At 45.1% G+C, this 25,566-nt stretch overlaps 2 protein-coding genes across 5 annotated transcripts in view; one reads left to right on the plus strand and one right to left on the minus strand.

Moving 5' to 3' along the window:
- Positions 1 to 25,566, plus strand: part of LOC148508066 (uncharacterized) — a 251,333-nt gene that overhangs the window by 105,718 nt on the left and 120,049 nt on the right. The window lies entirely within an intron of this gene.
- LOC148508068 (uncharacterized) overlaps positions 17,057 to 25,566 on the minus strand; it is a 33,008-nt gene continuing 24,498 nt past the window's right edge. For 2 of the 4 annotated variants that reach the window (XM_088445221.1, XM_088445223.1), the window contains exons 5-7: positions 25,344 to 25,441; positions 24,948 to 25,191; positions 17,057 to 20,704 (exon numbers count right to left, since the gene is read on the minus strand). In XM_088445221.1, the coding sequence (XP_088301347.1) occupies positions 19,674 to 20,704; positions 24,948 to 25,191; positions 25,344 to 25,441 (1,373 nt within the window). In that variant the 3' untranslated portion in view covers positions 17,057 to 19,673. The remainder of the gene's footprint in view (positions 20,705 to 24,947; positions 25,192 to 25,343; positions 25,442 to 25,566) is intronic. The other 2 variants (XM_088445222.1, XM_088445224.1) reach the window with 2 other exon arrangements.

The following is a 25,566-nucleotide window of genomic DNA, read 5'->3' on the forward strand; positions in this document are numbered from 1 at the left end:
CTCTCATTACATGTGTACAGGGAGATTGGTATATAATACAGCCCCCCTGACCTAGGTCTGTAACTCCCCCTACTCCCTGCTATAGCTGCTCTCACTGAGTTACCAGGTAACAAGCCTTCTGTGCTCTCATTACATGTATACAGGGAGATTGGTATATAATACAGCCCCCCTGACCTAGGTCTGTAACTCCCCCTACTCCCTGCTAAAGCTGCTCTCGCTGAGTTACTAGGTAACAAGCCTTCTGTGCTCTCATTACATGTGTACAGGCAGATTGGTATATAATACAGCCCCCCTGACCTAGGTCTGTAACTCCCCCTACTCCCTGCTATAGCTGCTCTCACTGAGTTACCAGGTAACAAGCACTCTGAGCTCTCATTACATGTGTACTGGGAGATTGGTATATAATACAGCCCCGCTGTCCTAGGTCTGTAACTCCCCCTACTCCCTGCTATAGCTGCTATCACTGAGTTATCAGGTAACAAGCCTTCTGTGCTCTCATTACATGTATACAGGGAGATTGGTATATAATGCAGCCCCCAGTGTCCTAGGTCTGTAACTCCCCCTACTCCCTGCTATAGCTGCTCTCGCTGAGTTGCCAGGTAACAAGCCTTCTGTGCCCTCATTACATGTGTACAGGGAGATTGGTATATAATACAGCCCACACTGTCCTAGGTCTGTAACTCCCCCTACTCCCTGCTATAGCTGCTCTCACTGAGTTACCAGGTAATAAGCCTTCTGTGCTCTCATTACCTGTGTAAAGGGAGATTGGTATATAATACACCCCCCGCTGTCCTAGGTCTGTAACTCCCCCTACTCCCTGCTATAGCTGCTATCACTGAGTTGCCAGGTAACAAGCCTTCTGTGCCCTCATTACATGTGTACAGGGAGATTGGTATATAATACAGCCCACACTGTCCTAGGTCTGTAACTCCCCCTACTCCCTGCTATAGCTGCTCTCGCTGAGTTACCAGGTAACAAGCCTTCTGTGCTCTCATTACATGTGTACAGGGAGATTGGTATATAATACAGCCCCACTGTCCTAGGTCTGTAACTCCCCCTACTCCCTGCTATAGCTGCTATCACTGAGTTGCCAGGTAACAAGCCTTCTGTGCCCTCATTACATGTGTACAGGGAGATTGGTATATAATACAGCCCACACTGTCCTAGGTCTGTAACTCCCCCTACTCCCTGCTATAGCTGCTATCACTGAGTTACCAGGTAACAAGCCTTCTGTGCTCTCATTACATGTATACAGGGAGATTGGTATATAATACAGCCCCCGCTGTCCTAGGTCTGTAACTCCCCCTACTCCCTGCTATAGCTGCTCTCGCTGAGTTACCAGGTAACAAGCCTTCTGTGCTCTCATTACATGTGTACAGGGAGATTGGTATATAATACAGCCCCACTGTCCTAGGTCTGTAACTCCCCCTACTCCCTGCTATAGCTGCTCTCACTGAGTTGCCAGGTAACAAGCCTTCTGTGCCCTCATTACATGTGTACAGGGAGATTGGTATATAATACAGCCCCCCTGTCCTAGGTCTGTAACTCCCCCTACTCCCTGCTATAGCTGCTCTCACTGAGTTACCAGGTAACAAGCCTTCTGTGCTCTCATTACATGTGTACTGGGAGATTGGTATATAATACAGCCCCCCTGTCCTAGGTCTGTAACTCCCCCTACTCCCTGCTATAGCTGCTCTCGCTGAGTTACCAGGTAACAAGTCTTCTGTGCTCTCATTACATGTGTACTGGGAGATTGGTATATAATACAGCCCCTCTGTCCTAGGTCTGTAACTCCCCCTACTCCCTGCTATAGCTGCTCTCGCTGAGTTACCAGGTAACAAGCCTTCTGTGCTCTCATTACATGTATACAGGGAGATTGGTATATAATACAGCTCCACTGTCCTAGGTCTGTAACTCCCCCTACTCCCTGCTATAGCTGCTCTCGCTGAGTTGCCAGGTAACAAGCCTTCTGTGCTCTCATTACATGTATACAGGGAGATTGGTATATAATACAGCCCCACTGTCCTAGGTCTGTAACTCCCCCTACTCCCTGTTATAGCTGCTCTCGCTGAGTTACCAGGTAACAAGCCTTCTGTGCTCTCATTACATGTATACAGGGAGATTGGTATATAATACAGCCCCACTGTCCTAGGCCTGTAACTCCCCCTACTCCCTGCTATAGCTGCTCTCGCTGAGTTACCAGGTAACAAGCCTTCTGTGCTCTCATTACATGTGTACAGGGAGATTGGTATATAATACAGCCCCCGCTGTCCTAGGCCTGTAACTCCCCCTACTCCCTGCTATAGCTGCTCTCACTGAGTTACCAGGTAATAAGCCTTCTGTGCTCTCATTACATGTGTACTGGGAGATTGGTATATAATACAGCCCCCCTGTCCTAGGTCTGTAACTCCCCCTACTCCCTGCTATAGCTGCTCTCACTGAGTTACCAGGTAACAAGCCTTCTGTGCCCTCATTACATGTATACAGGGAGATTGGTATATAATACACCCCCGCTGTCCTAGGTCTGAAACTCCCCCTACTCCCTGCTATAGCTGCTCTCACTGAGTTACCCTGGTAACAAGCCTTCTGTGCCCTCATTACATGTGTACAGGGAGATTGGTATATAATACAGCCCCCGCTGTCCTAGGTCTGTAACTCCCCCTACTCCCTGCTATAGCTGCTCTCACTGAGTTACCAGGTAACAAGCCTTCTGTGCTCTCATTACATGTATACAGGGAGATTGGTATATAATACAGCCCCCCTGACCTAGGTCTGTAACTCCCCCTACTCCCTGCTATAGCTGCTCTCACTGAGTTACCAGGTAACAAGCCTTCTGTGCTCTCATTACATGTGTACAGGCAGATTGGTATATAATACAGCCCCCCTGACCTAGGTCTGTAACTCCCCCTACTCCCTGCTATAGCTGCTCTCACTGAGTTACCAGGTAACAAGCACTCTGAGCTCTCATTACATGTGTACAGGCAGATTGGTATATAATACAGCCCCCCTGTCCTAGGTCTGTAACTCCCCCTACTCCCTGCTATAGCTGCTCTCGCTGAGTTACCAGGTAACAAGTCTTCTGTGCTCTCATTACATGTGTACTGGGAGATTGGTATATAATACAGCCCCTCTGTCCTAGGTCTGTAACTCCCCCTACTCCCTGCTATAGCTGCTCTCGCTGAGTTACCAGGTAACAAGCCTTCTGTGCTCTCATTACATGTATACAGGGAGATTGGTATATAATACAGCTCCACTGTCCTAGGTCTGTAACTCCCCCTACTCCCTGCTATAGCTGCTCTCGCTGAGTTACCAGGTAACAAGCCTTCTGTGCTCTCATTACATGTGTACAGGGAGATTGGTATATAATACAGCCCCCGCTGTCCTAGGCCTGTAACTCCCCCTACTCCCTGCCATAGCTGCTCTCACTGAGTTACCAGGTAATAAGCCTTCTGTGCTCTCATTACATGTGTACTGGGAGATTGGTATATAATACAGCCCCCCTGTCCTAGGTCTGTAACTCCCCCTACTCCCTGCTATAGCTGCTCTCACTGAGTTACCAGGTAACAAGCCTTCTGTGCCCTCATTACATGTATACAGGGAGATTGGTATATAATACACCCCCGCTGTCCTAGGTCTGTAACTCCCCCTACTCCCTGCTAAAGCTGCTCTCGCTGAGTTACTAGGTAACAAGTCTTCTGTGCTCTCATTACATGTATACAGGGAGATTGGTATATAACACAGCCCCCGCTGTCCTAGGTCTGTAACTCCCCCTACTCCCTGCTATAGCTGCTCTCGCTGAGTTACCAGGTAACAAGCCTTCTGTGCTCTCATTACATGTGTACTGGGAGATTGGTATATAATACAGCCCCCCTGACCTAGGTCTGTAACTCCCCCTACTCCCTGCTATAGCTGCTCTCGCTGAGTTACCAGGTAACAAGCCTTCTGTGCTCTCATTACATGTGTACAGGCAGATTGGTATATAATACAGCCCCCCTGACCTAGGTCTGTAACTCCCCCTACTCCCTGCTATAGCTGCTCTCACTGAGTTACCAGGTAACAAGCACTCTGAGCTCTCATTACATGTGTACTGGGAGATTGGTATATAATACAGCCCCCCTGTCCTAGGTCTGTAACTCCCCCTACTCCCTGCTATAGCTGCTCTCGCTGAGTTGCCAGGTAACAAGCCTTCTGTGCTCTCATTACATGTGTACAGGGAGATTGGTATATAATACACCCCCCGCTGTCCTAGGTCTGTAACTCCCCCTACTCCCTGCTATAGCTGCTATCACTGAGTTACCAGGTAACAAGCCTTCTGTGCCCTCATTACATGTGTACAGGGAGATTGGTATATAATACAGCCCCCCTGTCCTAGGTCTGTAACTCCCCCTACTCCCTGCTATAGCTGCTCTCGCTGAGTTACCAGGTAACAAGCCTTCTGTGCTCTCATTACATGTGTACAGGGAGATTGGTATATAATACAGCCCCACTGTCCTAGGTCTGTAACTCCCCCTACTCCCTGCTATAGCTGCTCTCGCTGAGTTACCAGGTAACAAGCCTTCTGTGCTCTCATTACATGTGTACAGGGAGATTGGTATATAATACAGCCCACACTGTCCTTGGTCGGTAACTCCCCCTACTCCCTACTGTAGCTGCTCTCGCTGAGTTACCAGGTAACAAGCCTTCTGTGCTCTCATTACATGTATACAGGGAGATTGGTATATAATACAGCCCCACTGTCCTAGGTCTGTAACTCCCCCTACTCCCTGCTATAGCTGCTCTCACTGAGTTGCCAGGTAACAAGCCTTCTGTGCCCTCATTACATGTGTACAGGGAGATTGGTATATAATACAGCCCCCCTGTCCTAGGTCTGTAACTCCCCCTACTCCCTGCTATAGCTGCTCTCACTGAGTTGCCAGGTAACAAGCCTTCTGTGCCCTCATTACATGTGTACAGGGAGATTGGTATATAATACACCCCCCTGTCCTAGGTCTGTAACTCCCCCTACTCCCTGCTATAGCTGCTCTCGCTGAGTTACCAGGTAACAAGCCTTCTGTGCCCTCATTACATGTGTACAGGGAGATTGGTATATAATACAGCTCCCCTGTCCTAGGTCTGTAACTCCCCCTACTCCCTGCTATAGCTGCTCTCGCTGAGTTACCAGGTAACAAGCCTTCTGTGCTCTCATTACATGTATACAGGGAGATTGGTATATAATACAGCCCCACTGTCCTAGGTCTGTAACTCCCCCTACTCCCTGCTATAGCTGCTCTCACTGAGTTACCAGGTAACAAGCCTTCTGTGCTCTCATTACATGTGTACAGGGAGATTGGTATATAATACAGCCCCTGCTGTCCTAGGTCTGTAACTCCCCCTACTCCCTGCTATAGCTGCTCTCGCTGAGTTACTAGGTAACAAGCCTTCTGTGCTCTCATTACATGTGTACAGGGAGATTGGTATATAATACAGCCCCCCTGTCCTAGGTCTGTAACTCCCCCTACTCCCTGCTATAGCTGCTCTCACTGAGTTACCAGGTAACAAGCCTTCTGTGCTCTCATTACATGTGTACAGGGAGATTGGTATATAATACAGCCCCTGCTGTCCTAGGTCTGTAACTCCCCCTACTCCCTGCTATAGCTGCTCTCACTGAGTTACCAGGTAACAAGCCTTCTGTGCTCTCATTACATGTATACAGGGAGATTGGTATATAATACAGCCCCCGCTGTCCTAGGTCTGTAACTCCCCCTACTCCCTGCTATAGCTGCTCTCACTGAGTTACCAGGTAATAAGCCTTCTGTGCTCTCATTACATGTATACAGGGAGATTGGTATATAATACAGCCCACCTGACCTAGGTCTGTAACTCCCCCTACTCCCTGCTAAAGCTGCTCTCGCTGAGTTACCAGGTAATAAGCCTTCTGTGCTCTCATTACATGTGTACAGGGAGATTGGTATATAATACAGCCCCCACTGTCCTAGGTCTGTAACTCCCCCTACTCCCTGCTATAGCTGCTCTCACTGAGTTACCAGGTAACAAGCCTTCTGTGCTCTCATTACATGTATACAGGGAGATTGGTATATAATACAGCCCACCTGACCTAGGTCTGTAACTCCCCCTACTCCCTGCTAAAGCTGCTCTCGCTGAGTTACCAGGTAACAAGCACTCTGAGCTCTCATTACATGTATACAGGGAGATTGGTATATAATACAGCCCCTGCTGTCCTAGGTCTGTAACTCCCCCTACTCCCTGCTATAGCTGCTCTCGCTGAGTTACTAGGTAACAAGCCTTCTGTGCTCTCATTACATGTATACAGGGAGATTGGTATATAATACAGCCCCCCTGTCCTAGGTCTGTAACTCCCCCTACTCCCTGCTATAGCTGCTCTCACTGAGTTACCAGGTAACAAGCCTTCTGTGCTCTCATTACATGTGTACAGGGAGATTGGTATATAATACAGCCCCTGCTGTCCTAGGTCTGTAACTCCCCCTACTCCCTGCTATAGCTGCTCTCACTGAGTTACCAGGTAACAAGCCTTCTGTGCTCTCATTACATGTATACAGGGAGATTGGTATATAATACAGCCCCCCTGACCTAGGTCTGTAACTCCCCCTACTCCCTGCTATAGCTGCTCTCACTGAGTTACCAGGTAACAAGCCTTCTGTGCTCTCATTACATGTGTACAGGCAGATTGGTATATAATACAGCCCCCCTGACCTAGGTCTGCAACTCCCCCTACTCCCTGCTATAGCTGCTCTCACTGAGTTACCAGGTAACAAGCACTCTGAGCTCTCATTACATGTGTACTGGGAGATTGGTATACAATACAGCCCCTGCTGTCCTAGGCCTGTTACTCCCCCTACTCCCTGCTATAGCTGCTATCACTGAGTTACCAGGTAACAAGCCTTCTGTGCTCTCATTACATGTATACAGGGAGATTGGTATATAATACAGCCCCCGCTGTCCTAGGTCTGTAACTCCCCCTACTCCCTGCTGTAGCTGCTCTCGCTGAGTTACCAGGTAACAAGCACTCTGAGCTCTCATTACATGTGTACAGGGAGATTGGTATATAATACAGCCCCGCTGTCCTAGGTCTGTAACTCCCCCTACTCCCTGCTATAGCTGCTCTCACTGAGTTACCAGGTAACAAGCACTCTGAGCTCTCATTACATGTGTACTGGGAGATTGGTATATAATACAGCCCCTGCTGTCCTAGGCCTGTTACTCCCCCTACTCCCTGCTGTAGCTGCTCTTGCTGAGTTACCAAGTAACAAGTCTTCTGTGCTCTCATTTTAGGGGTTTTAACTTTTGTAAATCTGGGGACAAGTGAGCTCAGAAAAGTAGGACCACCTGCAACATTATTACTAAACCGGTTTCACTTCTGGGTGACAAAACTGCTGATCCATTCTTCCGTAGAACCCAAATTGACTTCCCCAGTAAGGGAACAGTACACCCACTTCCTGTTTTATCATCACTGACAGTAACTACAGGCCCAGGGAGTTACACCAGAGGAATCCCAAAGGCTCCGCAAAGCTGGTTACAGGCAATTAGTGATGATGATAAGACACTAAACTGATGCGCAGTTCCTGCGTTGGGGAACATTAAGGGGCTGATACTGGGGAGGGTGCAAAGCAAAAAAAATAGCAAGTAACTTTGCACCATACTTACCTACTTTAATTAAATAGGGAAGCTATGAAGTTTATGTGGGCGGTCCTGGCATCTGATATGTTCGTCTGCAGAGGTGAATTTTCAGGGAACGCTTGTAGGTTTGGAGACTAGAGGAAAGTCCTATTGTCTATGGGAGTGCATTCCACACAGTGGATGCAGCCCGAAAAAAGTCCTGCGAGCATGCAGGGGAGCAAGTAATGTGTGTAGATGAGAGACACAGATCTTGTGCAGAGCGGAGAGGTTGGGTAAAGATATATTTTGAGATAAGTGAAGATTTATTTAGGTGAAGTTTGGTTAATAGACTTGTGTAAGTAATATTAATAGGGTGAGAGTTTAGAAAATGAGAGAGAAAACTCTCCCATTTTTAAACTCAGCCAATGTAATAAAGTTACAGAACATGGCAACTTCAAAGTTTTGCTGCTAAACTCTCACATTTTGTAAACTCTCACTCTATTACATTTGGCCCTTTGTATTGAATATGGTAGAAAACCGGCAACCAATGTAGGGACAGAGCGCATCAGCAGATGATGAATGTTTGGGGAGGAAGATTAGCCTCACAGCTGCAATCAAAATTGATCATAGTGGAAAGAGTCTGTTTTGGGAAGGATGAGTAAGGAGACTATTGCAATAGTCAATGCAGAAAATAATGAGTGCATGGATAAGAGTTTTTGTACTGTCTTGTGTAAGGTATGGTTGAAGTTTGGATATGTTTTTGAGATGTATGTAAGATGATTTTGAAACAGATTGAAAAGTGGGGAACAAAGGACAGTTCAGAGTCAAGGATGACACCTGGGCAGCGAGCTTGTGGGGTGGAGTTTATTGTTAAATTTTCAACAGTGTTAGAGATATCAAGTTGATAACTACTATTGGCCGGTGGAAATATAATAATTCTGTTTTGGAAATGTTAAGTTTGAAGTCGTGATATGACATCCAAGATGAAATGGCAGAAAGACATTCAGTGACACAGACCAGTACAGAAGGTGACAAATCTGGGGAGTATAAGTAGATGAGTATTATCCGCATACAGAAGATACTGAAATCCGAAAGAGCTGATTAGTTTGACAAGAGAGGTGACATAGATTGAGAAAAGCAGAGGACCTAAGGCCGAGCCATGTAGTACTTCTAATAATAGAGGTAGAGAAGGGGAGACGGAATCAGAAAAACAAACAGTGAAAGAGCGATTAGATAGGATGAGATCCAAGAAAGGACTGTGTCCTGAAGATCTAGGGATAATAGTGTTTGTATAAGAAGAGAGTGGTCAACAGTTTAAAAAGCACCAGAGATCTAGAAAAATAAGTAATGGCCTTTAGCCTTGGCAGTGACCAGATCATTTACTACCTTAGTCATTGTTGTCACTGTGGAGTGTTGGGAATGAAAGCCAGACTGACGTGGGTCCAATAAATTGTGTAAGTTAAGAAAGCGTATGAGGCAAGTGTAGCATACATGCCTACCCTGCCGGTTTTCATGGGAGGCTCACGATTTTTAGGGTAACCCCCCGCACCCCCAGAGGTGGGCAGAATGTGGGTGAATTTCTGTGGCGATCGTGGGTCCCCATGTAGGGGGCGGGGCTTAATTACATGATTCTTCATGAATCGCATCATTTAGCCCCACCCCCTATGTAAATGTTCTCAGAGAACCAAACCCACCAGAATTTTGCAGATCAGAGTCAGATCCAAGCAGGCTCGGAGTTTCCCGCCTGACTCGGATCTTGAAACCGAGGCGAAACTACAGAGTTGGAAATCTCGCGGTTACGTCTCTATGATCAATGTAGTATATAAGGACCATGCAGTGGATGCCATTTCACTCGGGCTGTGGAGACTGAACAATGAGGGTGGGTGGTGTAGGGCTGGGAGAGTGGTGCTGTCTGCTGTGTCCTGGGCTGGTGCTCTGCTGTCTGCTGTGTCCTGGGCTGGTGCTGCAGTGCTGATCCATTCAGGGCTGGTAGTCTGCTGTGTCCATCTGGGCCCAAGTTCTGGACTCCCCCCCCAAAAAAAATAAATATATATATATTGTAAAAAAAAAAAAATGTGTCTTAGTGTAATATTTTTTTGTGTGTGTGTGTGTGTTAGGCTTAACCACACAAGATCCAGCCAGCAATGCAAGTTGCAACCTAGTGCTGCACGGCTCCAGTAGTGATCAATCGCTGCTCTGGGCCCAAGAACTGGAGCATAAAAAAAATAAAAATAAATTGTCTTTTTTTTTTAATTTTAACTGTCTGTGTGTGTGCGTGTATCCAGCCAGCAACGCAACTAGCAAACTAGTGCTGCCTATCGATACCTATTTAAAACCTCTATGCAATCCTGTCTATACCTTCTAAAATCCTGCCTATACCTTCTAAAAGTGTCGCTATTTAGCGTAGTCGCACAGTAAATAAATGCCTTCAGACTTTGAATGTGGTTCCAAAGCACAAGAAGTTATTATTCAATATAAAACAGGTTACACGCTGTGATCTAAAGACAATTAGCGCAAATAAATCATACAGACCCAAGGTACAGTTGTTACATACGCACGCACTCTGGCCCAGATACCGGCATCAGCAATAGAAACCTCCGTCAACAGCACAGCAAGAAGACTCTCGATTGGGGTCAGAGAGCGCACATATATACACTTACAGGGATAGGCAATACAATAGAACAGATTGGCATGATTCTATTGGTTCTTCTTAAAGGTGCTTCTGTTACAGGATAGTTCATAGGTCAATTTGAATGGACACAAACAGCCTCCAACAACCCTTTGTGTCCTTTTTCCCGCTGCATGCTAATCTAAGATGATAACATTACAGCGTACATTTTAATGTTTTAACTCTCTATAGTCCATAGTTTGCAGACGCATGTTGCGATCTTCTCACCGATGATACCGGAAATCTGTTGAGACACAGTGGATCAGTACAACACCAAAAACGGTCTGCTTACCATGTACTAAACCTTAGATATCAAATAACCTTTATTACACAACATTAATAATTACTGAATAAACCTTGAATATTCCACTTTAATGCTAGGGAACCTTTTATGTAAGTGTGCAGTGTGTAAGTATTGGGGAATTGTGAAAAGACGCTAGTTAGCGTTGTGCGACTATGTGTTTTGTGGAATACCCCATGGTACATGTTTTGCAGGGTTAATCATTTTATATGTTTTAATGACTGTATTTACATGTTGAGGACTTTTAACTTCTTTCTATTGCGTGGGAATCGCACGACGCTAATATAATAGAATCGCCGTATGTACTTATAATGGCGAGTTGCACTAAAATGGCGCTCGGCGACCAGTCGCAAAATGGCGTCTCATTGTCATTCGCAAAATGGCGTCATCCTAATCTAATTTCAAACCAATCCTGTCTAAGCCAATTATCCGGCTTCAACACTGCCCGACTCCAGTCTCTGGGCCCAATTCCTGGAGCTGAAAAAATTTTAAATATATAATTTTTTTTGTGTGTGCATGTCAGTCACACCTGACTGTAGGTGTGCAGGGGTGCTGTGCTTCTGTCTATCGAGGGTCTGCTGCCCAAAATAATAAACTATTTTTATTGTGTGCATGTTAGCCACACCGGTCATTGGCGTAGCTGTGCAAGGGTGCTGTGCTGCTGTCTGTCAAGGGGCTGCATGAATATTGCAGTGAAAACTTTTTTTTTAAGTTATTGGGTTGCAAAAAAATTTGTTTATTTTTAAATCTTAAATATAGTATAAATGTTATCCTAACAGCTTATAAAGTCATATGCTCTAAAAAACTAAAGCCTATATTTATTTACAAACCTATATAGAGTAGACATCCTAAATTCTAAAACTGTTCTATTCAAAAACATAAACAAAAGCAAAGATTATAAGTCTAGTGTGTTATTAGAACAAGCGGAACAGAGCATTAAATGCAACATTTCATTTTAAGCTTTAAGTTTTACATTGTGTCTGGAGATCATTTAGAAGCAGAAAAAGAGCTTCACCACAAGCGGTAGATGACTAAACACACACGAAGGTTTAATAGAAATAGATACAACACCAGATCAGACGTTTACCCTGGAAGATCTGTCTGATTCATCATGGTGCCCCCAAGACCAAGATTGTGCAAATTCTGCCAAAAGAGAGACTGACACCACGGCTAAACATAAAAGTCACCTTCTGGATGTGAATTGTCTCATTTGCATGGGGAAAACCCAACCCTCAGATGAGATGGATCTAAGCCAGTGGACAACATTGAAATCACCATTAAAAAGTCACAATGGAAGACTACAGTGTGGAGAATCTTTCTTCACATTCAGGGAGGCCTCAGAGAACATGAAAAAAGATGCTCTTGGTGCTGAACTTTAAGGGATTTCGCCATCATGTTCTGTAGTATGAAAAGGTTTCATTCACATGTTTTCTATAAAGCAGTTCAAAGTTGCGGCCTTCAAAGTGTCTGGCTATAACACTCACCTTTGCCAGGAATTACCAAAGATTATTACAAGCAAAGGATTCATCTGTCCGGAATCTGTCTGGGAATTCATGGATCGTATTTGGCCTGAATGCACTAAGATATCCAGTGATTCTGTCACTGTGTTCTGTAGCCGACTTTATTCCTACCTAAATCGCAAACTGAAATACGGAATAGTAAGCACAGACAATATGGAGGTGTTTGTTAGTCCGCTGCCTGCATGCCAACCAATACCTACCAGACTACACCCACTGGGGGGACCAGGTCTTGATAATGAGTCATGACCATCCCCATCTGTTGCTAGGTCTTCTTCTTCCATACCATCCATCCTGGACTTCCTGTCCAAAAAGGGTAAGCAGGGTACAGAAAATATGAGATATGGTAAGAACTTACCTTTGTTATCTCTATTTCTACGAAGTCCATAGGGTTCCACAGGATACATTGGGGTATAGGTGATGACGTCAGGCATCGGGCACCATACAGTTAAGTTTCCAGCCTCCCAGGATGCACTAGGGTCCCCCCTCCTATACCCCGCCCCCGAGCCAAGGCATCTCAGTTACGTACCAAGCCATAGGCCGAAGGAGAAGGAAGAGAGAGAAGAAAAAGACCCAGTTCGCCATCCAAAATGGACGACCCTTGTTGAGATGGGTCGTTTGCAACCACCAGGCTAGGAACAGGTGAACCTCCGGAGTGAGCACCATCGTCTGGGACTTTAGACTCTGAGGCAGTCCATTCCATTTGCACAGGATTAATTGCTGCAGAGGTCTGGAGTGAAACTGGGCATATTCCACCATGTCGAATACTGACACCATGGAGCCCAGTAACCTCATCGCCGAATGCAGGGACACACGGCGACTCTGCAGACAACTGCGCACCCTCAACTGTAAAGCAGAGATCTTTTCCCCCGTCACAAAGATCCTCTGCTGTCTGGAGTCCAATAAGGCTCCGAGGTGCAGAATCCTCTGAGACAGGATCAGGGTGGACTTTTGCCAGTTTATTAACCAGCCGTGCCGTTGCAGTACCGCAATTGTCAGATCCAAGTGGCGTAGAAGGAGCTCTGGAGATCCTGCTACCAACAGAAGGTCGTCCAGCCGCAGGAAAGCCGCCATGACCGCCATAACCTTGGTGAACACCCGTGGTGCTGTCGCCAGGCCAAAAGGTAATGCCCGGAACTGAAAGTGATCGTTGCGGATGGCAAACCTGAGGAATGGTTGATGGCGTAAAAGAATAGGGACATGCAGGTAAGCGTCCTGTATGTCCAACGACACCATGTAATCCCCAGGTTCCAGCGCCAGAATGATGGACCGTAGGGTCTCCATCCGAAACCTCGGCACCCGCAAGGACTTGTTGAGGGCTTTGAGGTTGAGAATCGGACGGTACAACCCATTGGGTTTCTGCACCAAAAATAGATTGGAATAGAAACCCTGGCCCTTCTGGGAGAATGGAACAGGTACTATAACTCCAGCCTGGAGCAGAGTGCAAAACTTTCCGCAGTTCCAGGGCTTTGTTCCGGTCTAAGGGAAGACCCGTGGTGAAAAATCGGGACGGGGGCCTGTGCCGAAAGGAGAGGGCATACCCGTGACAAACCACCTCGTGAACCTAATTGTCTGTCGTGGTGTCTAAACAGGTGCTCCGACTCCGAGCCAGGCACCAACGAAACTGAGATGCCTTGGCTCAGGGGTGGGGTATAGGAAGGGGACCCTAGTGCATACTGGGAGGCTGAAAACTTAACTCTACGATGCCCGATGCCTGACGTCATCACCTATACCCCAAGGTATTTTGTGGATACCCTATGGACCCTGATGTAGAAAGAGGAACTAGATGTCCCCGATGACATTCTTTTTTCATCTATAATAGATGATGTGGAGAGATAAAAGCTTCAGCTGTTGGAACAGGGGCTCCCACCTATTTGGCTTCCCTCCAGAGAACGGAGCTCTGTTCCTCAGGAAGTGTCTGTGCCTGAGCTTATAGGTAGGTAGTCTCTGTCTGTTTGCCCTTCTACATTCTGACATCATTTTCACATATCTTAGGAGTGGACAGTGTGAACCATGGCAATTTGAAGGCCACTAACTGTTTTTTTTTTTTTATGTCCCTGTAGAGGTTGGGATATTCCTTTACAGAACAGAAGGTTTGAAAAGGATTATTTAAGTCAATTGTTTATTTATTTTTGGAAAGCACACTTCCTGGTCCCCTTCTGGGATGAAAAAAATCCACTCCCAGCTAGGAGGCATAGCGCTCAAGAAAGAATTCCCAAGAAAGACACAACGTAAAACTTAAACCTTAAATCTGAAATGTTGCATTTAATGCTCTGTTCCGCTTGCCCACATATCTCATATGGTTAAGTGGACAGTGGGAACAATGGCAGTTTGAAGGCCACTAACTAAATCTGTTTTTTTAATGTCCTTGTATAGATTGGAAAATGCCTTTACAGAAGGTTTGCAAAGGATTCTTTAAGTCAATTGTTTTTTGGAAGCACTCTTCATGGTCCCGTTCTGGGATGAAAATCCACTCCTAGCCGCAGAAGCAGGCACAGGATTCTCAAGAAAGACACAACGTAAGGCCTTAAATCAGGGTAGCCAACCTCGGTCCTCAAGAGCTCACGTTTTCCAGACGACCTAGCTGGTGCACAGGTGTATTCATTACTCACCAAAACATTTAGAAAGATCCACAGGTGGAGTTAATTATCATAGTTTTGATTCTGAGAGGAGACCTGGAAAACATGCACTGTTGGAAGCTCTCGAGGACCAGGGTTGGCTACCTCTGCCCTTAAATCATAGATATCTGTGCTGGTTAACTGGCACTATGTTTTTTTTTTATATCCCTGTACAGGTTGGGAAATGCCTTTATAGAAGGTTTGCAAGCATTATTTAAGTCAATTGTTTTTTTTTTTTTTTGGAAAGCACTCTTCCTGGTCCCCTTCTGGGATGAGAAAATCAACTCCCAGCATAAGCAGCCACGTTCAAGGATTCTTCTGTGGCAAGGACTGATGTAAATGTACTGTATCACATATTTGTTTTTGTAAATGCCTCCTCCCCTCCCCTTCTCCCTCATAAATGTACTTTTGATTCAAAAAACAAAATTAAGTTTACTACCAATCAACCCTTCCTGTCCCTGTCCTACCTTCAACTACATACATACTCCAACTCCCTCAGGCCTCTCTTAAATAAAAGTGTTTCCTGATGTGCCATGTTTGAAGTTGAACTGCCATGTGTTTGTGCCGCCCACTGCTGCAGCTTAAGATTAGTCAGTTTTGGGCCTAAACAAGATGAACAAATCAATATTGTGAACTGTGAGGTGGTAAAAATTGACTGGAAACGAGTGGAAATAAATGTTATTGAGGTTATTAATACTGTAGGAACTAGGGGTGAGCGGGTTCCGTTTTACTCGGTTCTAGTAGGAACAAAAAAACGCCCATTTTATGTGATTTTAGCAGTTTTTTTGATTTTTAAGAATAAAAATCCAGATCCAAAACACGAAAACAAAACACGGACGTGAGGTTTTGGCAAAACCAATCCAGATCCAAAACCAGGGGAGATCCAGATCCAAAACACGGGGGTCAGCACACATCTCTAGTAATTTGAGAGAGTTGAGGTCAGAATTTAGTTTTTTCAGAATGGGAGTAATCACTGCATGCTTGTACAGTGATGGAAAGATACCAGTAGACAGAGAGATAGATTGCAGATTTAGTTATGGTTGTGATGAGCACAGGAGTTGGAGCTTTACTGATTTGTAAGGGTATAGCATCAAGAGGAGAGGTAGTAGAGTAGGAGGATGAGAAGAGCGTAGATACTTCAGGGTAAATTTACTAAAGTGAGAGTTTTTAGAAGTGAGTTTTAAGTGATGTTGCCCATAGCAACCAATCAGATTCTACTTAACATTTAATAGCACCTTCTAGAAGATAATAGCTAGAATAGGACTGGTTGTTATGGGCAACATCACTTTTGAAACTCACTTCTAAAAACTCTCACTTTAGTAAATTTACCCCTTCATCTTCATTTGTGGGGTCACATGAAGATAATGTGCCAGAGGGCACAGGTAGGGAATAGAGCAGGTCACTGGCTGGGGATGACCATACCATTTCATTTCTGATCTTATAAATCTTGTCCTTGAAATTGAAAGCAAGAAATATGTGCTTGGCAGTGTCCAGAGCATTACAGTAAGAATGGTAGATAGTTTTACATGTGAAGAAGTCACTTGGAGTACGAGATTTATGCCACTGACGTTCTACTTCATGTTACAGTGTTTGTAGGTGTCTTGTTAAGTTAGAATGCCAGGGCTGACCTCTGAGTCTATGTGGATGGTGATGTGTAGCTGGAGCCACTTCATTGAGAGCTATTTCTAGAGTCTGGTTCAGGTGTGATACCGCAGTCTCAGGAGAAGTAATGTAGAAACTGATGAGAACAGATGTCACAGAGAAGTGAATAGTTGTTGAACATTAATATATCTGAGGGTGTGAGGAGGCTTGGGTGATTTCCATACAGTGAGGATGATGTAATGGGGAGCGTGTAGGTGATAAGGTTGTGATTGGAGAGAGCGAAAGGAGTGTTAGCAACTTCAGAGACTGAGCATAGTCTGGTGACTACAAGATCAAGGCAGTCATAAAGGACAGAACATTTATCAGCACAAGTCTATAACCATCATTGCGAGAGAATATTTTTAGAAAACCTCTAATAAATTGTTTATCATTATTTACATGTGGATAGTAATTTCTGATTCTATTCAATTATAAGTAATTATATATGTATTTTTTTTTTTTTATCTGACTGGAGGACTAATAAGGGATATGAGATGCAAAACACCATCATGTTACTTTCACAAACATGTCCCTAACCACATAATAATGGATATAGGATACGTAGTACAATCATATCCTTTTATAAACATACCTTAAATAACATTATATTTTCATGAATATACTATATATACAATATTAAGTTTTTAGTTTTTTTTTTTATAAATTCTTTATTTACATTTTTTTAGATTAAGACAACTTGAACATTTCCAGCAAATATATTTTGACCACAGTCATATAGAACCCAATACAAAAACATAATACTCACGGAAAAATCATATTTCAAGACATACATTCATAATAATATATCTTGTATTATAAACAGATGGGAACCTTCAATTCCTTAAACTTATTTGACATAATACTGAAAACACAACAGAAAAGGGGAGGGGGGGTGAATCAAAGGGAAATGGGGGGGGAATGGAGATGATGCATGGAGATCAGTGTGATTACAGACAGGTCACTGAGCACTTACAAAAAGTAATGGCGGAGTGGAATGGCATAAAACAATAAGATCAGCAAGTTCAGACACTTCAGGAGGTTACACAGCCTGAATCTCGTTGAATCAAATCTTTATACGAGGGGGAGAGTTTAAAATCTAGCCAGCTAAACCAATGTGCAGTGAAATCAGGTTGTCTCTCTGGGGCCGTAAGAAATACATCGTCCATGTACAGTCCCAGACAGTAGGTGGTTGGGGGGGGGGGGAACGCCAATGGAGTGACGCCCAATACTTCTAATTAATAGCTAGGCAGTGGTACCACCTCGTTCAAACCTTGTATTGAGTTTGTGACCTCCAGACTAGTGGAACATGCACCAGCATATTAAAATAGTTTGTTCCAATTAATCTGAATATCTTTAGTCACCATATCCTTATCCCAAGCACTTTGAAGCGATGTCCCTTCAGAAATAGAAGTAGCTAAAAGAATTTGGTAAATAGTGTGGTATCGCTCGTACAGATAGATTCAAAGGAAGTTAAGGATCTACGAAATTGACTAATTTATTAAGGGGGAAAGCAAAATGACGCATTTGTAGATAAAACCAGCGGTCTTGCCTAGATAAACCAGCTTCATTGGACAATGCGTCAAAAGACTTTGAATATTCCTCTAGAAACCCAGCTACCTAGTCTATTTAAGCCAAAAGCAAACCATTTAGATGCCATATTTCGCAATACACAAGGGCTAAAAAGGGGGTTGTATATGGCAAGTTTAGAGCATCACAGAGCAATATCCAAACATAGGTTAGTAGAGGTTGATTCTATAGCAACCCACTGCTTCTCCCGGGATCCCGATACCAATTCATGAACTGCTTCTCCCAGGAATCCCGATACCAATCCATGACTCCATGAACTGCTTCTCCCGGGAATCCCAATACCAATCCATAACTCCATGAAGGATAGTAGTCTGGTGATAAGCTGAAATCATGGGGAGCAGTCTACCCTTGTGATTTGTGTCAGAACAAGACCTAATGTTTTAATCTCGGCTCACTGTCACTCCACACAAAATCCTCAATAACATTGTGCACTATTGATAAATATCGGGCAGGAAGTCTAGTAGGTACTGTTTGAAACAAGTATAGCAATCTAGGAAGTATATTCATCTTTACTGCATTCATTTTACCGAACCAGGAGAGTTTCTGCATATGCCATTGTGAGAGATCTGAGTGTATCCTCTTCAGAAGGGGGACATGGTTCAAATTACACAACCTAGATAAATTGCGGGTATCAATATGCCCAACTAATTCAAATGGCCAGGATGCCATGAGAAAGGGAATGAAGCCTGGAGTGTTAAAACAGTCTCCATAGATGCATTAATATTCAGTGCCGTGGACTTAGTGTAGTTGATTTTAAAATTTGACTCGACTGAAGTGGTCAAAATTCCTCCATAAGAATTGGCAGAGACATTACTGGGTTCGATATTACTGCTAGCAAGTAGTCTCCAGAGAGAGCCAGACGATACTCTCGAGTATACTAGTTACATTTGGATTAGCTCTAATTGCCCTCGCTAATATCTCCATACAGAGCACAAAAATGAAGGGTGAGAGAGGGCATCCGTGTCTTGTGCCATTAGTGAGGTGTATAACATCAGATAGAACCCCATTAACCCTCACCTGTGCCGAGGGCACCTGATACAATGAGAGGATTTGTGGGGGAATGCATCCCCTAGACCTAAATTCTTCAACACTGCTGACATGAAGCCCCAGTCCACCCGATCTAAGGCCTTTTCTGCGTCCGTGGAGAGAAGCATCAAAGAGATATTATGGTTTGTTGCATATGCTATTAAATCTATAACCTTAATGGTATTATCTTTAGCCTCTCTCCCCAGAAAACCGACAATCGGAATGGACTATACTCAGTAACCACTGTTTAAGGCGAATGGGCAGAAGTTTTGCATGCAATTTGATATCCACATTTAGAAGATAGGTCTATAACTTTCAGTTAGGCATGAGTCTTTACCCTCTTTAGGTATGACTGTTATATGTGCACCCAGGGACTGGGCAGAAAAAGTTGTTTGCTGAGTCAGTATTACAGGCCCGTAGAAGGGGGAGCAGCCTATCCTGAAAAGCCTTGTAATATGTGATGGGAAACCCTTCCGGGCCCGGCTTTTCCCATTAGGTGTAATTTTTAGGGTCACACATAGTTCAACCTCTATGAAAGGTAGGTCCAGAGCCTGAACCACCACCTCTGGAAGAGTGGGGATCTTTATATCATTCAAATATATCTGAACCTCTGTGTATTGTCCATTCTGATATTGCAGGTACTCAAAAGAGTAGCCAAAAAACAGTGTTTGTAATATTTACAGTATTGCAATTCATGTCTATCAGCTCATCTTTTTATGTATTTTTTGATGTTTAAGAAAATTTGATTTCTGTGTAAAACATTTCCCACACTCAGAGCATAAAAATGGCCTTTCTCCATTGTGATTTTTCATGTGTGTAACAAGAGCTGGTTTATCTGTAAAACATTTTCTACACTGAGAACATGGAAATAGTTTCTCACCTGTGTGAGTTCTCTGATGCGTAACAAGAGTTGACTTCTGTGCAAAACATTTCCCACACACAGAACATGGAAATGGCTTCTCACCTGTGTGAGTTCTCTGATGTGTAACAAGATATCTGTTTACTGTAAAACATTTCCCACACACAGAACATGTAAATGGTTTCTCCCCCGTGTGAGTTCTCTGGTGTTCAACAAGATATCTTTTCACTGTATAACATTTCCCACACTCAGAGCATGTAAATGGTTTCTCCCCTGTGTGAGTTCTCTGATGTTCAACAAGATTTCTTTTCACTTGAAAATATTTCCCACACTCAGAGCATGGAAATGGTTTCTCTCCTGAGTGAGTTCTCTGATGTACAACAAGATCTGATTTCTGTATGAAACGTTTCCCACATACAGAGCATGGAAATGGTTTTTCCCCTGTGTGAGTTCTCTCATGTATAACAAGATATGGTTTCTGTCCAAAACATTTCCCACACTCAGAGCATGGAAATGGTTTATCCTTCATGTGAGTTCTCTGATGTACAACAAGATCTGATTTCTGTCTAAAACATTTCCCACACTCAGTGCATGGAAATGGTTTCTCACCTGTGTGACGTCTCTGATGTGCAACAAGATCTGATTTCTGTCTAAAACATTTCCCACACTCAGAGCATGGAAATGGTTTCTCACCTGTGTGCGTTCTCTGATGTGCAACAAGAAAAGATAAATATGTAAAACATTTCCCACACTCAGAACAAAGAAAGTTTTTATCACTTCTGTGAGAATCCTGTGTAATGTGATCTCCTATTTTAAAATGTGGAGACAAAATAAGATCTCCCTCAGCGGTCTTCCTGCTTGTGTGTCCATCTGCTGGAAATAAAAAAAAAAAAAAAATGTATGGAAATAGAATTGTAGGGACATTTAAAAAACAACAAAGATAACTTATCTTAATATAAAGGCAACCACATCACCCAGCTGTGACAGCCCTCTAGATTACATACAGGAGGCGATTGCTGTGATTGACATCAGTCAGGACTTGGGGTGTGGGCTGCTGCCTCCTCCCAGGTACACTGTGTGGGTAACATCTGTGAACTGATGATTAACATGGCGACTGCTTTAGGTACAACTTCATGTGATGTACTGTATTAATATTACTACCCTAACGCACAATAAACAGTTGTAACTTCCCTGTTGTGTTACCTGTGTAATCCATGAACCATAATACTCTGGGTAACCTAGTGGGCTAAGTCTCCATACCCAGGTACCTCACAGTAGCACATTGCATAGACCCAGCCATAGTGACATGCAGATTTCACGGCCACATTGTGCACCCCCCCCCAAATGGAAACATTGGTGAGTAGTAGTACCCCAAGTATAAACCTTGCCCAGCCAGCATCATAGGCTGAGCCTCATTAGCCAGTGGCACTGCCTGATACATATTGGAGTCATGACAGAAGGGTGGAGAGATGTGGGGTAAATTAGAAGCATGTCCCATCCATGCATCTGTTATACTCGCAGGTAGGATAAGGTAACAATGATGCAGCTTCTATGCCACCTTCTGGCCATTCCCAGCTAGCACAGCCCCACGGCCAGAGTCATGCTGCTGAGGCAGTGGTTGAAGTGGGAACTTTGAAGTGGGAGTATAGAAAAAGGTTGTACTTATGTGCTCGTCTGAAAATGGGGCGTGACCACTCAAAAGAGGACGTGTCCTTAAGACGCACCTTTTTTTAATTAGTGTAGTGTACCACACCGTAGTACCCCTTATACGTATTTTGACACACAATAGTAGTGCCCCTATACAATGCCCACAACAATAGTGCTCCTTATGCAATGCCCGCAATAGTATTGCCCCCTATACAATGCCCACAGTAGTATTGCCCCCTATGCAATGCCCACAGTAGTAGTGCCCCTATACAATGCCCACAGTACTAATGCTCCTTATACAATGCCCACACACTACCGCACTTCCACATTAGTACATGCACAAAGTGCAGTCCTTCTTTAACCAGTGCTGAAGGTGTGGTGGGTGCCCCCTTGTCACTGTTCTACTGTCCGGTGAGGAACACCCGACACGGTCATAACAGCCCTGACTTACCTGTGTGTGCACTGCAGCGGTCCCTCAGCACTGCAGCAGTGTCACAGGGAGAAGTCACGGTGCTGGGCGCTGCTCAATGGAGGGCGGGAACAGATCGCCGGGTGCACTGGTGTCAGGCTGGGATATCGCGCGCCGGGTGCACTGGTGTCAGGCTGGGATATCGCGCGCCGGGTGCACTGGTGTCAGGCTGGGATATCGCGCGCCGGGTGCACTGGTGTCAGGCTGGGATATCGCGCGCCGGGTGCACTGGTGTCAGGCTGGGATATCGCGCGCCGGGCACTGCGCCCACCTAGTCTCTGTATAGTTGCTTTGTAGATCTGACACTGCGGGGTAAATTTACTAAAGTGAGTTTTTAGAATTTAGTTTTAAAAGTGATGTTGCCCATAGCAAATCAGATTCTAGCTATTATCTTCTAAAAGGTGCTAGTTAAATGTTAAGTAGAATCTGATTGGTTGCTCTTTTAAAACTCACTTCTAAAAACTTTCACTTTAGTAAATATACCCATGACTACAGAACTGTATGTAAGGCCAGGAGCAACCTCCATAGCATGGATTCACCACCGCGCGTGCTTAGTCCATTCAAAAACATGGGAGGCGGCGAATAGCAAACTCGAATTTCAAAAGTAATCACCTCGGACCCACCAGTCAGCGAACCTCAGCCACAAATCAGCCCAGACCAACCAGTCAGCGACCCTCAGCCACAATAGTAAAAATAAAAACCAGAACTGTAGGCTGCTGCTCTGCAGAGCTGTAGCGTGGTGCCAGTGCGCCCGAAGCATGCCTATGCTACGCCACCCCACTGAATTTTGGTAAAGTGGGTGTGGCCAGCATGTGAGGTGAATTTGAAATGAGAAACAAAATAATGAATTGTCTACAGAAATGATCTTTTGCTGGATAATAAACGCACCATTTGCCGCCCTCCACCCGCCCCTGTCCTCCCTGTGGCTGTTTACCCATGCACTTGGAGCCGGCACCCGGCAGTCTGTCATCGATTTAACAGCTGCCAGATTTGGATACCAACCGGCTGCAGCCAGCGCCCTCTAATCTGTACAGGGCTCCCGCCCGAACTGCCCTCCCTATGCCCCCTTCTGCTGCGTGACAGGAAGAAGTGACTACATGCATTGATGTCATCATTCTTATCAGGTCAGCTTACTACAGTGGACAGTGGAGCCTATCATCATAATGGTGTCATCATTCTGTGTTACTCTGTCCTGCTGCCTCCCCTGCTCTGTGCATTCACCATTCTGTGTTACTCTGTCCTGCTGCCTTCCCTGCTCAGTGCCGTCACCATTCTGTGTTACTCTGTCCTACTGCTTCCTCTGCTCAGTACCATCATCATTCTGTGTTGCTCTGCCCTGCTGCCTCCCCTGCTCTGTGCCGTCACCATTCTGTGTTACTCTGCCTCCTCTGATCTGTGCTGTCATCATTCAGATCAGCACAGAATGATGATGGCACCGAGCAGGAGAGGCAGCAGGACTGAGTAACACAGAATGGTGACGGCACAGAGCAGAGGAGGTAGCAGGACAGAGTAACACAGAGTGAGGATGGCACAGAGAGTGGGAGGCAACATGACAGGGTAGGGGAATGGTGACGATACAGAGCAGGGGAGGCAACCGGACAGAGTAACACAGAATGGTGACGGCACAGAGCAGGGGAGGCAACAGGACAGGGTAGGGGGAATGACGCAGGGTACAGAGCAGGGAAGGCAGCAGGACAGAGTAACACAGAATGGTGACTGCACAGAGCAGAGGAGGCAGAAGGACAGAGTAATACAAAGGGGTGATGGTACAAAGCAGGGGAGGCAGCAGGACAGAGTAACACAGAATGATGACAGCACAGAGCAGAGAGGCAGCAGGGCAGAGTAAAACAGAATGAAGATGGCACAGAGCGTGGGAGACATCAGGACAGGGTAGGGCATTGCGGCAGGGTATAGAGCAGGGGAGGCAGCAGGACACGGTAGGGAAGGAGTGGCCAACCAGTCAGAGGCAAAAAGACAAGGCATTGCCTCCCATCTTCTGGGGTCCGTAACCGCGTGCTCTGTGTGACTGTCGCTATGACCTCATGACCTCCCAGATACAAGTAAAGCCACATCTGAACAGCTGCACGCCTAAAAGGTGCATAACACACTAAACTATTTGCTCCATGAGTTAACGATATCGTTCAGTGCCGTCACCATACCTCATCCTTGCAGATCCTGACGATATCATCAGGTTGCCCTGCAAGGACGGTGGATGAATGTCGTCAATGACCAGTGGGAGCACGCATCACAAGAGAGTCGCGTGCAGCTCAAGAGCCGCGGGTTGGCCATCCCTGGGGCAGGGGAAGGGCGCAGGGCAAAGAGTGGGGGAGGCAGGACAGGGTAGGGGAATGGGGTAGGGCACAGATGGGCAACAGCAGAAAAAGGAACAAAGCAGAAGGGCAGAGCAAGAAACAGAGACAGGACAGCAGATATAGTGCAACAGTACAGAGCATCCAAGCACAGAGACTGGAGGGAGCCATTCTGCATTGACGAATGTGTCATTATAGCTCTGTGTGTGAGAGAAGGTGGAGTTTATGTGACTTGTGTGATGTGCTGTGTAGTATACAGTATATTTGGGTTGGTACCACACAGTGACATGATGTGAAAGAGCAAGAGTATAATAGGGGCTGATGGCTCCTGATGTATGAGATACACCAGAGAGTGTGGAGAGGAGACTGGCCAGATCTCTGGGCTGGTAACACACAGTGACATGATGTGAGGAGGAGAGCAGGAGTATAATAGGCACTGATGGCTCCTGATGTATGAGATACACCAAAGAGTGTGGTGTGGGAAGGAGACTGGTCAGATCTCTGGGCTGGTAACACACAGTGACATGATGTGAGGAGGAGAGCAGGAGTGTAATAGGGACTGATGGCTCCCGACACCCCCACTGGGCAGATACATTTCCCTGATTAGTTTGTACTGACAGAGGAGGGTGTAGGATAAGACTGAGCAAGGAGAATATGTGACTATTTTCTGTAATAATTGTTTATTGCTCACCTGTGCTGATATCTATAGGGATTTCCTCCTCCATATACTGCTGATCACCCCGCAGATGCGTCTCTTCTCCCTCTATATCTTCTGCCTTCATATAAGTCACATATGTCTCTTCTTCTCTCTCTGTATCTTCTGCCTTCATATCAGTCACATACGTCTCTACTTCTCCCTCTGTATCTTCTGCCTTCATATACGTCTCTTCTTCTCCCTCTGTATCATTTAACTTAATATTAGTCTGAGCTGCACCCTAAACAAAAAGTGTTTTATTTAATAATGTCTGATTTCATTAATTGAGATTAGATAGTATAATATCTGTGTATAAGACACACAAAGCTTATCTACACATCATATAGTGACAGTCACTATGGGGTTATTAGTGAGATGCTAAATCCCACCTACCTGATGCTCCTGTGCGGCCCTGTGATTCTCCTCTGTACAGTCCTGGGAATACAGAGGATGGGGACATCTCTCTGGGGTATTTCTGTTACTGGTTCCATCTTTAGGAGACACACAGTGACTGAGGGAATGACTCAGCAAGGAACAAACGAATGCAGATGCACATAATCGGCCAATGTTTGCCTTCTGCGCATGCATCTAAGCGGCAGTGGGTGAACAATTCAAA

Source organism: Taudactylus pleione, unplaced genomic scaffold, assembly GCF_031769625.1.
Source record: "Taudactylus pleione unplaced genomic scaffold, aTauple2 ptg000377l, whole genome shotgun sequence".
NCBI classification, from domain to species: Eukaryota; Metazoa; Chordata; class Amphibia; order Anura; family Myobatrachidae; genus Taudactylus; species Taudactylus pleione.